Consider the following 16,567-nt stretch of genomic DNA (forward strand, 5'->3'; position numbering starts at 1 on the left):
GAAGAGTATCTTTCAAGGCAAAGAGAAACAACTATTACATGGATTGTGAGCAATGAAAATGAAACAATAACTTTTTTTTCCAGTTTATTAATACATCATAGACAGTTTATCGTAGACATTTTTTTTCATATATATAATATACAGTTTCATTACCAGGTATTTCACATTTGGGCCTCCATTCTCATGTTTATTTCTTTGCAAATTTTAAGTTGTTGGACTAAAATTATTTACATCAAAAAGTGATAAAAATGTGAAACAAAAGACAGTCGTAAACAGGAATAAAATGACAGAGGGATGCCAGCTGTTTATATTATACACACCAGGAGGAGCATGTTGAAATATGAAGCATTGTATATGGGGCCAAGCTCTGAGGATTTATTTTTATTCCCTTGCTGGTACTATGGGTAATTGTTTTGTTTACTTCTGATTTAGAAGAGTTCTGAAAGGTGTCTTGAATCCCTTACTTTCCTCTGAAGTTAGTCCGACCTGTTTGTGACCATTTTACAGCAGCAACTCCACATGATTCCTATACAAGACTCTGTCGTGCTCCTGAAACACTGCAGAGTGTGCACACAAAAACATAAACACCTTTACAGTCCAATCCAATTAAACACTAACATATCAACAGTCACTCGACATCTTCCTGACACAATCTCAACAAAGAACATTATAGAGACCCTTCATAAACAGCATTTATTTCAGGGATAAAGGTGTTCATGCTGTTATGGGTTGCCTCTGTGCATGCGTAGAGTGAAAAAAAATCACCTACAGTCTTTTCATATGCTTACAGGGCTCAGTTGCAGGATTTAGGTAATCTTAAGATGAATAAAGAGGGAAAAGCATGAAGAAGTCTGGTATTTCTCCACCATAGTCTATTGCAGCAGTATATTTAAAGAAAAGATTTGAAAGCAGTTTCCTGGAGGGTTCAAAGTACAGAGGCTATGGGCTTGATAAACAATCTAGGTTGGTTTGTTATTAGGCAATAAAAAAAAAAGATAAATCAGAACTTAACTGACTCTTAAGACGTCTGCATTGGTACACAGGTGAGGAGAAAGGCATTATAATAAAAAGTAAAAATACAAAAACTCAGACAGAGATGATTATGACTGCAACGGAGATGAACAGAGGGAAATGAGAAGCATTTTGTCTGCTTGATGTAGGCGAGGAGAACTAAAGGGATGCGACAGGTGGGTGTCTCAGAAGGACCATCTCTCCTGTGTGCGAGGGTCCGTGGAGAGCGAGGGGGACTCTGATGGGGGCTGGCTGCTGCTGTCTTCTCCGTTCAAACTCTTCCTACACACTGGACATGTGTCATGCTGCACGGCCACAGAATAAAATGCAGAAAACAGTTGCTAAGTACAGTTTTCTTACAAGTGTCTGAGAAGAGTTTTAATAAGTGGAACATAATTCCGGGCCTGTTTTAAATGACGTCAGTCTGCTCTTTGTCTTTGATTGTGACTCATTTTAAAAAAATTTTTAATCTGCTCAGCCAATTATGTGCTATCCACAGCTTCCCAACTGCTAATATCATGAATGCAAACAAATTTTCAGATTTGTAATTTTTTTTTAACCTTTTGTCCCATGCAAATTCCAGGCAGATTTTCAAAATAACACATTCACAGAGGAGGATAACATACTAAAAGCACCATGCAATAATAAAAACACTGACTGTATCATTGCAATAAATAAACTATCGGGAAGCATTATTCAGCATACAGAAGTGGCATTAAAACACAACACTTCATCAGTTCCACTCCATTATCATCAATTTAAGCTAAGTGTTACTCAGGTCCCACCTACATGGCATTTCCATCATGACTCAGATAATCAAATCACATATTTGAGGTTCCTGTAGATCTGAATGCTCTCAAATGCAAAGTGAATAAATAACACATAGAATCCTCAATGTCATGTATGGTCTCTGGTATGGTTATATTTAATAAATATTTAACGTTTTTGATGTGACTCACCATTTCCAGCCACGGTACTATACAGTCTGAGTGAAAGAAGTGGTTACAGGGTAGCTGTCTGACGGGCTCTCCAACTCTAAAGTCCTCTTTGCATACAGGGCATTCCATACAGCAATCTATTGAAGAGGATATGTGTTTTTAAATCTTTTCCTGACATCAACACCCTTGTCATTTTTGTTTGAGACAGCTTCACACATGTTTACAAAGTGGTACAGCTACGTTTCTTGAGGAGATATACATTACACTTCTCAGCAGAGAATAACACAAAGTCCTGAGAATGCACCCGAAAATTCATCTATGCCTAAAAGTCAGCTATCAACAGTCCTGCAGCAACTGGACAGCATAACTAGTCACACAGTTACAGCTGAGTGGTAAAATAGGACAGCATACCAAGAAGAGGAAGTCAAGAAGAACAGAGCCAAAAGAGGAAAGAAAATTGGGGAGGTGAAAGACCAGGAAGCAAAAATATATATATTGTCAAGGCTACTGGGCATTTCGTCCCTAACAGGCACAGTTTCAGAAGCTCCTTCTAACAGGCAGCAAGTGTATACAAGACATTTAAGTGCTGTGAAGATTTTGAAACAACTATGTATCAACAAAATGGACACTTTGTCCTTAGCTATTTTTTTTTCAAAGGTGAAAACAAGTAAAAATAAAACATCATTATATGGAAACATGTCAATGAGTGCGCATACACAACTAAAGCAAAGTAATACTTGGTTTAACATTTTTTTGGAATGCATTACTGATTATTTTGTAAGCGGACAGCATACAACACACTGACTTCAAGAGGTATGAATAGAGGTGCGACCACTATTTAAAACACAAACTTAGTAGTAGTAGTAATAAATAGGGGTTTGACCTGACAACTCGAGCAATGGCAAAACTGCAATTTGTATTTCAAGGACAGAATAAAGAAACATCGGGGGACAGTGAAGGAAAAAAGATAATCAGAGGTGACTGACCGGCTTGTTCCTGAGAAATATTGACAGTTGGGAGTGAAGAGATCTTCTCCTTCTCTGCTGGCGGTGGTCCTGTGTTCTCCAGCTGACCTAGTAACTACACAGACACGGACACATATGTAAATACATGAGAAGAACACAAATTTTGTAAACTATTTTATAGTTTGTTTACCTGTGTTATCACAGCATCTAATCCTCCCTGCCCCCATGCATAATCCCCAGGGTTAGAGTGCAGCATCCCTGTCCTGAAGGAAAAACAAATAGACCTTTTTAATAATAATAATGTTATTTTAAATTGTAGTAACACCTTGTTGCTCTATAATGTCATATTACCATGACAGGGGAGGGGAGCCAGGGATTCCAGAGTTGGCAAAAAGACCAGCAAGAAATTGTTGTACAATTCTGACAAACAGAAAATGTACAGCAGTTAATGTCATTACCAAAAATAAGATCGGTTCGGGGGAAAGCATAAATAGCACTGTCATTATAAGTGGGAGTATTCAAGGCAGAGAATAGAGCCAGGAAAAATGATGAACTAGTGTGTTACTCACCCTTCCACAGCGGGCGAGCGGTCTGGCCTACTGCTGCCTCTAGACCGGTATCTCCTCTGGCTGCTCAGACGAGGGGGGCGTCCTGGTCCCCAGTGTTCCCCAGCTCCTAGTAGGCCCCCCATAGATCCTCCTAGGCCTGCTGGGACAGATCCCCCAATTGGTCCCCCTCCTAACCCTCCTAGGTCACTGAAACTCCCCAGGCGCCCACCAGGGAGCCTAGGTTCTGAGTCTGGGCTGTCAATGTCTCTTGTAAATGGCCGCTCGACTAACAAGAGGTGCCATAGCTTGATGAAATAATAATAAAGAAAAGAACAGTAACAGAAGAAAAGGAAAAGATTAAGTAAAGTAAAACATACAATCATGTTAATTAAACCTCTTTATCCCGTATTCCTTCCTCAACTCCCCAAATCTTTCAGATCATGTCATACCTCTGCAAACTGTGTGGCTGTGTCATCTAGCCCATTGGCGCCGACCTCTAGGAGACTGAGGGAAACAGCGCACAAGGGGACAAAAGACTCATTATTAGCAACATGCACTGTTCAGCTGTAGTGTAAGCCTGGAACAAAACTGCAGAGTGAGCCTACAAGTTACAACAGTGCAACATCAGCGTTCTTCAGTACATGTCCCTGCTCTTGTTCCAGCTAAAGCCTGTGTGTGTGTAGACATCATATGCTGTCTAGAGAAGTGAAATGGATAGTGACGATAATACAAAAACCTCTTACCTGGAGTCTTCTGTTACTTCCTCAATGAAACCCGAGTCACATCTCGGACAGATGTACTCCTAGAAATAGATTGAGCCATGTAAGAGTCAAATAAAAGAGGAAAAATTCATTTTTTAATTTTTTAAAAAAAATTTCCAAGACCATACTATTCAAACTATTCATACTACATAAACTATCCAGTAATTTAAATATTCTATTCTCAATTATATCAATTCTCACAGAAAAAAAAAATCAGGAATCAATAAATACCTGGAATTTTTACATTAAAATTCAATTACTCAATTACACTATCAACCGAGTATTTGTTTGTGTTGGTTAACTATACACCACTTTGCATGTGTGAAAATGAGATGTGACAAAAGGTAATATTCTATCACTGTCAAATCAGCATCCATTCCACAAAATAATTACAGCACGTAAAGACATTTTGCGGTCTAATATGGCACACAAAGAAGTACAGCCAGATAATATCAGTAAGAAGTGTGACGGCCTGTATTTTGTGAATGCAACCAAGTAGGTAGAGCTGGTCTGCCAACCACACCTAAAGAGAGGCGTGATAGAAAACCTGTGTAACAGAATGAGGAAAACACTGCTACCAGTTTATTTGTGCAGCTGGTGCAGTTGTACACTAAAAGCACAGACTTATAAAACATGAAAACAGGATAGAAGCGGGGTCATTTAATATACAGATAGGGTTATGAAAGATTAAAGCGATACCCTTGTTGAACAGCATATGTGTATTAAAAGTAGGTCACAAAAATACCAGCCTTTTGTATTATGCTTATACCATGCTTAAGTTCACATGACAATTTTAAAACTCATATTCGCACAGCATAGAGAAATTTGGGGATCTAAAATGAATTTTGTGGTTAAAACGTGTTAAGAAACTTTGCCGTAAGCAAAACAGTTTGTATCAGTTGAGTGTCAAATTGGACAACCTCACAGATTATCCAGTCTGTTGTATAAAACGGACAGATGAAAGAGGACTGGTGCCTGGGCTGTACTGTAGTAGCACAGGTCGACAATCTTAGGTGTTGGAGTCACTTAGCTCAATGAAGACATGCCATAGGACTGACTGTGCCTGGGACACTTTAGAGTCAGTGACAAGGAGGAGTGGAATTACCCTCATCTGGATCATAAAATTAAAAGATTAATGTGACTCTAGTGGTGATATAAAACCAGTCAACAGTTCCTTGTGAATATTGTAATTTTTTTTTTTTTAAACAGGGCAGACTTTGTCCACAGTATACGATTATTTTTGTCCAAACAAAAAATACTTTCTTAAAGGACTATGAGAATCAGCAATTATTTATTTTTATTTTTTTATTGGGGGGAATCTGAAATTTCACCTACAAAACACCACAGTAGTAAACAGTGCCACTGAGAACTGTGAGAAAGCTACAGCTGACCATAACCTTGTATTGGAGTAGGTTAATTTTAGGTTGTTGTATTTAATACACTTGTAACACACTGAATACAAACACACGCCATACTATTTAAGACGTGGATAACATGTTTCAAACACGTTAAAGTTGGTAAGTATGTCACGATTTAGGTCAGCTCTGAGTCCAGAGTTTAGCTTCTACTTTTAACTTCAAAACTGAAACTGAATACGACATGTTTAACTATGTTTCCAAAAATCCCCTAACTCGTCCTGTCAACACTGCGTTTTTATCGGAAATTAAAAACTAACCAGTTGTCAGGCAACTAAAGTTTAGTGTGAAGCACTGAACAAAGGCAGCAGTAACGCAAATGTTTTCGACAAGTCCTTGTTGTTTTGAGGAAAAACACAACATCCCCGAACTGTCAAAGCAGAGCTTCGAGTACACTGCTTTGACAGAAACGTCTAGGAAAGTCTAACAAAACCTGTCGATATTTGCTTTTAATGTCAGTTTTTCCCCCACCCCTTTCCTTTGACGGAGCTCGTAGCTGGAGTTTATTTTAGTGAGTTAACAACAGCAGACGTCGCTAACTGCTAACAGGCTAGCTGGTGCTTAGCTGTAGCGAGAAAGCAAGCGGAACAAATGGCCGTTAGCGGTGAGGCAGAGCTGTCAGCCGGACGTATTTTAAAAGAGTCTGACAGATAAACAAGAAAAGCCTCCTGCTTACCGGGAGTTTGGGGTTTACTTCACCTTTACAACAGTGACAGAAAAACCGATGCGGGGGAACAGCCGCAGCCTCCGCCATCTTCCCCAGAGCAGCACAAACACTGACGTCGGTCCTCCACAAACCGAAGGCAGCCGTCCACCTCCAGCCCAGCATGCACCGCGGCGCCGCTGGCTGGAGTCCCAGCTCACCGAGGAGCGGAAGGAAAAGTGTTCGTGTGTTGACGTCAAGAAGCCTCACGTGAAGTGTTCAGTGCGGGTGACGGAGAATAAAAGCAGCGTGTGTTCAGAAACTTCTCAGCTCAAAAGGTTTGTTTAAAGTGTTAAAGAATGGCTGAAATGGTCAGCTGCAAATGTTAGCTTCAGTTAGCTTAGCGTGGGTCACAGGGTTAACTTGGGGTTAGACAAAACTCTTTTCTGTACTCGACAAAGATGCTTCTGCACAATGTGTCATTTACACAGTTGCTTAGAAATTCATTAACAGTGGTTTAAATATAACTGAGGTCTGCAGTGGCTTAAATCTAAGTGGAAACTTGTTGTTTCTGTTCAGTAATGTGCAGTACAACTTTTAGCCTAGATAAGACCAGTTCTGTTGTCAGATTGTAACTACCAAAAATAATGTGGTTGCTATCGAAATATCTCGACATAATCTGAAAAATAAAACATTAATTGTTTTGTGTTCATGTTGTGTGCCAGCTCTTTTTGTGACAAATCAGTTACACTTGGAAACACGAGTGTAGGGAGGTGTGGAGAGACAGTCGGTAATAATAACAGTAATACGTGATATTAGGCGCCTTTCAAAACAACCAAGGTTACTTTACGCTGAAGAATTGAAAAACAATATAAAAATAAGAAAATATCGATCAAGTCAATAAAACAATATATAAAATCAGTAAGAGCAGAGGTTTAATATAATAGGTGGAAGACAGTCAGAGTGCATATGCCAGTTTTGAGACGAGATTTAAAAATGAAGAGAGTCAGTGTTGTGGATTTCTGGTCGGATGCAAGTCCAGAGGCGTGGAACAGAGCAAATGAAGCCTCTAGACCTCATGGTAGTCAAACAGGCGAAAATGGCGATGAGATGGAGAGAAGAAGAAAATCTGGGATTGTGGATGAGTGTGTTGATGTGCAGAATTTCAGAGGGATACTGCAGAGTGATGTTCTGTAATCAATAGGATATTTAACTGTGAGCCAGTGAAACTCCTGAAGTACAGGCATGTTGTAAGAAATTGAATTTCTGGATGGACTTGAGAAGGGAGTTAAAGATGTCGATGGATGACGCAACCTGGATGGTGGTACTATTGAGTGTGAGAGATATACAGAGGTAACTAATGTTATAAAGACTGAGTGAGATTACTGCTGTGAGTTTGGAAAGAAAGTATTGTGTGTCAAGCAAGATATGTGGACTTCAGCCAGAGGGGAGGGAGAAACTGTGGAGTTGTCATTGTTAATTTAGCTACAACTGTACAAAAAGTCAAGCGTTTTATTATCACTATTACATGCCAATGCTGTAAGTATTGTTTGGTCTGTTCATGCTGTTGGCAAACTAAGCTAGGTAATATATTTTAAATCAGTTTTACAATGTGAACAAAATTTTTGGACTGTGAGAGCAAGCTGGAGTACCCAGAGCGAACCCACAGTGTTTCAAGTCCCCAGCTGTTTCAAATCCCAAGCTGGCCAGTAGATTCAATCCCAGGACCTGCTTGATGTGAGGTGATGGTGCTAACGTTGGCTTAAAATGATTTATTATTAACTATAAATCAGATGTTGTAGTTTTTATGCTGTATTTGCTGCCCATGTTGGTCTTAATGCTGCTGATGAATTTCATACAATTACCAGGAAATGGACCTCCAATTTGTTGATAAGGCTTCAGGCCTTATCATGAGTATTTTTAGGTCATACGGTTCCCATTATTAATAACATTATCATTATTAATGAGTAAGATGCTATTGTTTGTTTGAAGTTAGCTGCTTCAGGATTTTGCCTACTGATCTGTACTAGGGATGAGTATGGTAAGATTTTGCAAATGGCAGTGACACAGATTTTGCTTATAGATCCAAGTCTTTGTTGATTCCTAATCATTTTTTTGTTGTTATTTGTTGTTTTTGTTGTTAAAAAAGGGTTTTCAGTTTCTGTTGTGCTTCAGAGTCTCTGAGTCTGAAGTTAGTATAGAACAAGTGATGCATGTGATTCAAGCATGTGAGAAGTCCACTGTTAGAGACACATCCTACATTGCTTATTTTAGCATTCCTTTTTTAATTCTCCCCTTTTCAATTATATTTCTTTGTGTGCTTGTAGATAGAAACCATATATTGTTTGCACCTTCTAGTAAGGGGACACAAATTATTATGGGGTTTTATGTACATCTTCATATATGAACACATAGCAACCAGTGATTTGCACATAGCAACAGCAGTCCACCTCCGTCATAATAAAAATATATTTCACACACTCCATAAAAAGCATTTACTTCTCTGTAGAAATGTCTTAGTCTTTACAGAGATAAGAGTTTGGTTTGGTTTTTGCAGGGGGCAACTTATTTAACCTTAAATTACAGATCTCTTGTATCCTGATATGATTCTAATTTCAGGTTTATTACATCCAGGTGTTAAGAAAAATAACACTATATTAAAGGAATATAGAGGAATACTGGAATACTGTTTTTGTACTGATATAAGTTGTTACTTACAGCTATACTAGATTTTAGACCTTTCATCACCTGTGTGTTCCTGTTCTTTTGTTTGTGCAGATGACAGCCCAAGAAGTGCGCCTGTGTGGTCTTTTGCTGCGGGAGCACTTTGGAGAGGTGGTTGAGAAAGTGGGAACACACCTGCTCAAATGTGGAGCACAAAATTTAAGAACCATCATTCATGAAACTGGCCTCTCAGTGGACTTGGTAAGGAGTACTACACCATCTCGGCCTCGGCTTGTTAAGCTTGTTGAGTTTATATTTATTGTATTTATTTATATAACACTGTGTTCCAACAGCTAGGGCTTTATGGCCATTTATCTGAAAATTCTGTCGTCTTACATTTTTATTTGTTAGAATTATTATTTTATAAAAAGCTAATTAGATATGATAGATGGCTCCATAGTGTAGGGGTTACACAGTTGTCTAACAAGTGGAAGTGGCTTGGTTTGACCCCAGGAGGAGAAATAAATCCCCTTAGATTGTGTCAGGAAGGTGGCATCAAAATCAGCCAAATCATACATTTGGAGCTACCCGCTGTGGCAACCAATGTGAATAAGGGAACAGTACAAAGTAGCATTTAAGGGCATATGGTAATTAAGTTGAATGGAGCTTTGCATAACGAACAGAAGCAAAGATGTAGTTTTCTGAGCATAATACACTGGAAAAAAGGCAGGAAAGTGCACATAATTTGGAGTTACCTCATTAAATCCTACTTTTACCTTATTAATTAGAATAGATTTTTTTAAAAATGGTTAAGCTGCAGTTCTTCTGCAGAGACCTTCATGCTTTGTGGTGCATAGTCTAACTCGCTGGATGTGGATTATAGGTATTAGCCTGCCATTGGTCACATATTTTACACTCTTATTAATCTCCAGTCAAGTTTTGTCAATTTTACCTTTCTCAAAAGAAATGTGGATCTAGAAACAACAACATCTAAGCTAGGAAACCAGACAATGAAAATAAGGAAAATGTCTTTTTTTGTTGTTGTTCTCTGTATTAGTGAAACTTGAATCGCATTGAATTCTGTCTTTACCTGACCGTTGTCAGTTATATAAAATATCAAAGGAAGCGATAAACTTTTTTTCTTCTTTCATTTATTTATTTCCAAATCCAGGTGAAGAAGTCTCTGTGTGTCCTCGTGCAACACGGTGCCTCTACGTTCAGTTCAGGCCGCAAAGGACCCGGGAGCCCCACAGAGTATCACGCCAGCTGTGACCGAATCCTTAGGATTCTTCGCTACCCACGATACATCTACACTGCAAAAACCCTGTATGGTGACACAGGAGAGCTGATCATAGAGGAGTTACTACAGAGAGGCCACACGACGATGAGCAGCACCGTTAAGACGGTGGCAGACCGCCTCACGCAGAACATGGCAGGTCAGTGTTGGCATCAAGCAAAGAACACACACTTCTATCAGTGGATGTTTTGACAGCTGGATTTTGGTCTAGTAGATGGACATGCCATTTGCTACAGGCAGTGTTTAAATGTTTATGTGGAAAAAAAATGTCAGGATTAGCAATTAAGGTTTCAAATGAATATCTCCCAAAAAACTTGGAGGCCTATGAGTGAACTAGAACTTTATTAATGTTGGACCTTTGTTAGAGACTCTAGTACTTGCACTGTCTTTGTAATTTAGCTGTGTGAAAAGGGAATTAAATATGACTTGGTAACACCACTTTTTCTCTGTTGTTGCTGCAGAGGGCCTCACCATGGATTACAGTGAAGTGTCCTCGACTTTTTCCAAACTGGTGGAGACCCATTTTCTTCAGCGCTGCCCTCCATTGCCAAGAGTGGGAAATAAAGACAGTTCTGCTCCAAGTGAGACTCCTGCCGCTCCTGGTACTCCGGCTGCTCCCGTTAACACTGCCCCACCCACACCAGAGAGCTTCCCAGAATGCTATAAGGTACCTAGTGTGACACTCATAGGGCGGGGCAAACGCCAGCTCGCCAGTGAGGATGGAGAGGAGCAAAGAAGCGCAAAAAGGGCCAAAATGGATCCAGAGGTTAGTTTTTTTTAACCTTTTTGGTTACTTTAACAAATTTGCAATGTCCTCCATCCATTATATCTACCTTCCCACTTATCATTCATGTGACCTTTTATTTCTCTGTTTGCCTCTCATATGCTCTGCTTCATTCGGCTCAGACACATGGTGACGAGGGGATTTACTGGCAGGTGAATTTTGAACGGTTCCATCTCCACTTTAGAGATCAGACCATCATCAGTGCTGTCGCCAACAAGCTGGACCAGGTGATGGGAAAAAGTATTATCATTTTTAATTTAAGGACACTCATTTACTTTCTTGCGTTATGAAGATTATTTTGTTGATTATTATTGTTCATTTATGTACACAACACCTTTTAAAAATGTGGTTTACAAAGGAAAAACAAAATATGCTACAACATTAGAAATATAACAAATGTCTACAAAAAACACAGTAGAGAGAAATAGTTTATTAATAAAAGGTACATTTTGATCATACATTTAAAGCTACTGCTGGTTATGCAGGCATTAGTAGTTCAGGCAGGAACCTCCAGACCTGAGAGTCCTTAGTGCGAAGCTTAGTCATTCATAAGAAAATATGGATGCCACTGTTATGTCATTAATTCAATTAATGAAGAAGTCATTATGTCATTATGAGTAGCGATGATATGAGCCTGCTCTTATTGTGAAAGAGCATGTTATAGTCATTATAAATGGATATTTAGTATAGTATATGTGCATATACTAGAATGGTTTATTATTGTGATTGATTAAGAATTTAATGACTAATTATCTTCTTAATCCTCAATATGCAGACTAGCAGTGAAATAGTGAGGACCATGCTGAGGATGAGTGAGGTTACAACCTCGCCCATGGCCACCTGTACAAAGCCCCTCTCAGCCAATGAGATCTTCAGGTCCCTCCCACCCAGCTACAACATCCTCAGACCCATCTTAGACCAGTACCTCACTCTGCTGGTGGATGACCCGGTATGATCTGCAAACACCATATTATGTTTTCTGATCTTTTTTGTTTGTTTGTTTTTAAATAAACAAAAAACATAATGTCTCTATCTTCTTTTCCTCCTCTTTTTTAAGATGGAGTTTGTGGGGAAGGCTGGTGAAAGCGGAGGAGGGATGTTTGTTGTCAGTATCCTTTTTCAGATTTAAAAGGTCCTGAGCATTTTCCTATGAAGCAGCACACTGGTTGATATGATTTAATTCAGGAATCACGGTTGCTTTTCTAAGCTCCTCTCTCAGATCTGCACAGAGCACTGGCCAATCTGGCACGGGCCACACTCGAGTCTGTAGTACAGGAGAGGTAAGCCAGTGTGTATGTTAAATAATATATATAGCTGTGAGTGTCCTATTATCACCAGCTTCGTGTTACTGAAGTCACTCTTAATCTGACATCAGGTTTGGCTCCCGGTCGGCTCGCATCTTTCGTCTGTTGCTAAGAAAACGTCACCTGGAGCAGAAGCAGGTGGAGGATTTTGCTATGATTCCAGCCAAAGAGGCTAAAGACATGCTGTACACACTGCTATCACAGAACCTGGTCCAGCTACAGGTATGCGGATGATGGACTGTTAGTTGTTTCGGTGTACGCAGAGAGAACCCACACATGCAAACTCCACATAACTGGTTGTGCCACTGTTGGCAGCAAGAACTGCAATCAGCCATTTGCAATAATTGCCAATGAGTCTTTCAACATTGGGCCTCCTCACTGTGGAGGCCCAATGTTCTTTACAGAAATATTTTAATTCATTCAAATTTGAGGTTTTTCCAGTACGAACAGCCAGTTTAAGGTCATGAAGAAGCATCTCAGTTGGATTTAAGTCTGGACTTTGACTAAGCCTTTGCACAAGCTACTGCATAAACTGAGTGAGTCTTGGATAATCAATATGTTTTCTTGTCAAATGTTAGTCAAGGTTTGTGCTCTTTTTGGTCAGCAGGTGTTTTGTTCTTGGATCTCTCTCAATGGCGCTCACTGTGATTCGCTGGAGTCCCAAAGCCTTAGAAGTGGCTTGTAACCTTTTCCAGAATGATTGAAGTCAATGACTTTGTTTCTCAGCTGTGTCTTTAGATCGTGATGCTTTGCTTTTTGACATCTTTCAGCCTATTTCACTTTGTGAGACAGCTTCTGTTCAAGTGATATGTAATATATAGGTGTTTCTTTAGAACTGCATTTTGTATTTACTCAGCTTATTTCTGTCTAATATTAAAATCTATTTGATGATCTGAAACATGTAAGTGTGACAGGCATGCAATCTGCCCCCTTGTGTTTCAGGAAATCCCAAAGACTCCTGACTACGCTCCCTCTCGCACCTTCTATCTTTACACTGTTAATCAACTCCCGACTGCAAGAATGCTGCTCCAGAGCTGCTACAAGGTAAAACAGTAAACTCATTAAATGTAGCCTTTAGAGTTCTGAACAGAAGAAGACAGCTAATTCTCTTTCATTCTGGTATTTGCCTTCGGTAACATTATCTCTAAATACTTTTCTTCTGCAGACCGTAGCCAACCTCGTAGAGCGACGCCTCTTTGAGACCAAAGAGAGCAAGTGAGTCTTTTCATTAGTGATATATTTTGATGCATCTCAGTGCAAGGCAGATAAAATCTTTCGTCTGGCACGCACGTTGCCACAAAGAAATGGGTTGATGGTTTTTGGTTTACAGGCGTTTGCTGGAGAAATCTCAGCGAATCGAAGCCATCTTGGCATCTCTGCAGGTCAGCGGGGCCGAGCCCGAGCAGCTAACTGAAGTCGAGGAGATGATCACTGCTCCTGAAAAGCAACAGCTGGATACCTTAAGGCTTCACATCAATAAGTAGGAAGACAAAACAAAAATTCTCTTTTCTAAAGGCGACAAGGCTCTTCGGTGGTTTAATCAAGTCCTTTTTTCACTGTCTTTTTCTCCTTTAGGTTAGATTCTGCAGAAAACCAAGTAGATGAAACCATCTTTCTTCTAGAGTCCTACATCAACTCAACCAATGCATCTTCATGACTTATACTTTGGAGTTTTATATTTCATCCATGCAGTTAATTTTTGTGTATGATTTCTGCGTGCGTGTCAAGTATGACTGTTTTATAGTTTATAGCTCAGATGTTTCTGTTTGGACTGAAATAAAATCAGTTTTTTTTTTGCTTTTTCTTTTTGTTATTACATTTACATCAGCAGTGAATAAATAAAGACCAAGAATTTGTCTTTAACTGTTTTAATTAAAGAACAAACAAAAACTGAAGAATCAAGTGACTGAAATATAAAACCATAAAAATGTCTGCAAGTTAAATAGAAGGACTGTGGTTTAATACACTTTGCATTTCTTTAAAATTAGAAAAAGATTATTTACATAAGTGCCCCTGACCCTTGAAACAGTGGGTAGCGCATTACTGTTGAACCCCCTCCCCAATACTCTTTGGTCCTGAAGGCCCATCTCGGGACTATCTTTGTGTCTGGCAGGAGGTGGGCTCTACTCATCTGACAGTCTTCATTGCAGATGAGTGTGTTCTTGGCAGCAAAGGATTTGCTCAGTCCTCATGGTTTTCATCCTCTTCTCTCTGTTTGCGTGTGAAGAATCCAAGCTGATAAAAACAAGCAAACAGAAAACAAGAAATTGAGACATATTTACTACTTTCTGATATTTTCTTGAAGGAATCTGATGTGAAATTTCAGTTCCAAATACCTTCCACAGTATGAAAATAATGAGGGCCAGCAGCAGCAAACCCCCTATGATGCTACCAATCAGAATCCAGAGCGAGATGGGAATAGCTCGGCCTTTCAGCACTTCCAGCACAGTCTAAGGAAAAGAGATGAAGGGAGAGATTAGAGGAAATTAATTTTATGCATATTGTGCTGCTCAGGATTCTCTTGGGTCTTACCTCCCTCCAGACTGTTCCTGCGCTCAAAGTAATGAGGTTAGTCTCCTGAGCTGTGAGTCGATAGACGCCTATTATCTTCACTGACTTATATTTGGCCTAGAGGAAGAGGCACACAGATTATGACCAATGTTTGTGTCACAGGAGCAGAATTTAAAAATCTGCGTATGTTTTGTTACTCACATGTCTGAAAAAATCATCATGAACTCTGCGGCTGACCCGAATGATGGCGTCCTTTCCTCTCGGCAGCTGCTTGACTTGACACACAACCTCTGTGCACCATGACCTGCTGCAGTTCTACACACGAAAACATGTAAAGATGAGCCATATTAACATCTTTGCTTTTGCAGTGTTCACCAGCAGCTCTGTGGCAATTTAGGCCCTTACCAACATGTCATCCTGTATCATGTCTTCAGGATGAAGGGGGCGCACATCTCCCTGTCTGGCCTTCAGCTGTGCTGCATCACTGAGCACGCTGCAGTTCACCGTGACCTATGGGGTAATTTACATATGTCAGGTACGATCTTAAAGCATGATAAGAATACACAGAAGCAGTACTCACGTTTATTGAGAAGACATCGGTGACAGTCATGAAGACTCTGTCACCTGCAGCCACAGAGGGCAGATGCAGACGCAGCTCCAGATTACTCACAGAGTAACAGCCGAGATTCTGCAGCTATAAACACAAACAAAGCTAAAACGTTTGCCTTGTCTTATTTTTCTTACTGTGATTATAATTATAAGTTTTTATTGGGACCTATATAGAGAATATACATTTACCCTGAGATGTGTGTAGAATTCTGGTCCAATTGCTTCCGACATTGTCCGAGTAGGATGGACCTCATAGCGGTTCAAATTAGATTCACTGCAAAAACAGGGAAAAGAACAGCACATAAATGCAGAGATAAACCAGTTCATGAGTTAAGCTTAACTAGATCGATGCTGTACAAACACACCTGCTAACAAAAAGGTCTGGTTCATACTGAACAAAAGTCTGGAGCTGAACACTGTTGTCCCCCAAAGTGTCTTGTCTCTCCACACTGTCACTGTAAGACAAAAGAAGGGTTACGAAAGCGTCTCAGTTTAAATGTCTCCTAAATACTCCAGCATCTCAAAACGTGGATGCAAACAGATGAAGACAGAATTATTATTAAATTTTCTTTTTTTAAGTGTTTCCCAAGTGCTGTTACACAGAGTAAGGATTTTTTTACACGGTTTTTCCAAACATCTTACTTTTATTTTGAATGCTTACAATATTTTACTTTGCACACATAGATAAAATTATTTCACAAAAATACCAGTTTTTTTGCTGAAAAACAAGCTGGAGTCAGTCTCGCATGCATCTCCTGAACAATCCCAGCACATTCTTCTTTGCCCAATCTCTAAACATTTGATGTCCTCTGGCATGGACCTTGGTCTTTAGTTCACCCCACAGATTTACAGTGGGATCCAATCAATGGATGCTTTCCACTTTGATGAGGTTCTCAGTTTCAGGCACACTGAAGCATCCCAACAGCATAATACACCCACCACCTGTTTCACTGTGGGGACGATGTTTGTTGGGTTGTACGCTTCGTCCTTCTTTCTCCAAACACAAGCTGCATCTCTGTGGCCAAAGAACTCTGGTTTTCGTCTTAACTGACCACAGGACGTACTTTCAGTACACATAAAATTCCAGCTTTATTCTATATTACTCCAGTTTATCCCA

The 16,567-nt window shown here is 39.7% G+C and overlaps 3 protein-coding genes across 4 annotated transcripts in view; 1 reads left to right on the forward strand and 2 right to left on the reverse strand.

Annotated features, from left to right (window-relative positions):
- Positions 1-67: 67 nt before the first annotated feature.
- Positions 68-6,498, reverse strand: rnf115a (ring finger protein 115a). Its single transcript, XM_006804855.3, has 9 exons — positions 6,315-6,498; positions 4,206-4,264; positions 3,912-3,966; positions 3,484-3,767; positions 3,266-3,334; positions 3,105-3,177; positions 2,936-3,029; positions 1,971-2,086; positions 68-1,316 (listed from the first exon to the last, which is right to left on the reverse strand). Exons 1-9 carry the CDS (start codon positions 6,465-6,467, stop codon positions 1,197-1,199), a joined length of 1,023 nt encoding a protein of 340 aa, XP_006804918.1. The 5' UTR covers positions 6,468-6,498; the 3' UTR covers positions 68-1,196.
- On the forward strand, positions 6,434-14,205 carry polr3c (polymerase (RNA) III (DNA directed) polypeptide C). Its single transcript, XM_006804856.3, has 13 exons — positions 6,434-6,619; positions 9,060-9,206; positions 10,117-10,381; positions 10,704-11,008; positions 11,149-11,253; positions 11,802-11,975; positions 12,084-12,135; positions 12,246-12,306; positions 12,402-12,552; positions 13,273-13,374; positions 13,496-13,545; positions 13,661-13,810; positions 13,906-14,205. The coding sequence occupies exons 2-13, from the start codon at positions 9,060-9,062 to the stop codon at positions 13,985-13,987; spliced, it is 1,644 nt and encodes a 547-aa protein (XP_006804919.1). The 5' UTR covers positions 6,434-6,619; the 3' UTR covers positions 13,988-14,205.
- Positions 14,206-14,208: 3 nt separating this feature from the next.
- itga10 (integrin, alpha 10) overlaps positions 14,209-16,567 on the reverse strand; it is a 30,282-nt gene continuing 27,923 nt past the window's right edge. For both annotated transcript variants that reach the window (XM_006804854.3, XM_087848224.1), the window contains 8 exons: positions 15,816-15,905; positions 15,640-15,724; positions 15,422-15,535; positions 15,247-15,351; positions 15,043-15,156; positions 14,863-14,958; positions 14,667-14,780; positions 14,209-14,565 (listed from right to left, as the gene is read on the reverse strand). In XM_006804854.3, the coding sequence (XP_006804917.1) occupies positions 14,512-14,565; positions 14,667-14,780; positions 14,863-14,958; positions 15,043-15,156; positions 15,247-15,351; positions 15,422-15,535; positions 15,640-15,724; positions 15,816-15,905 (772 nt within the window). In that variant the 3' untranslated portion in view covers positions 14,209-14,511. The remainder of the gene's footprint in view (positions 14,566-14,666; positions 14,781-14,862; positions 14,959-15,042; positions 15,157-15,246; positions 15,352-15,421; positions 15,536-15,639; positions 15,725-15,815; positions 15,906-16,567) is intronic.

Source organism: Neolamprologus brichardi, chromosome 11 (genome assembly GCF_056152115.1).
Source record: "Neolamprologus brichardi isolate AB-2024 chromosome 11, ASM5615211v1, whole genome shotgun sequence".
In the NCBI taxonomy this organism is placed as follows: domain Eukaryota; kingdom Metazoa; phylum Chordata; class Actinopteri; order Cichliformes; family Cichlidae; genus Neolamprologus; species Neolamprologus brichardi.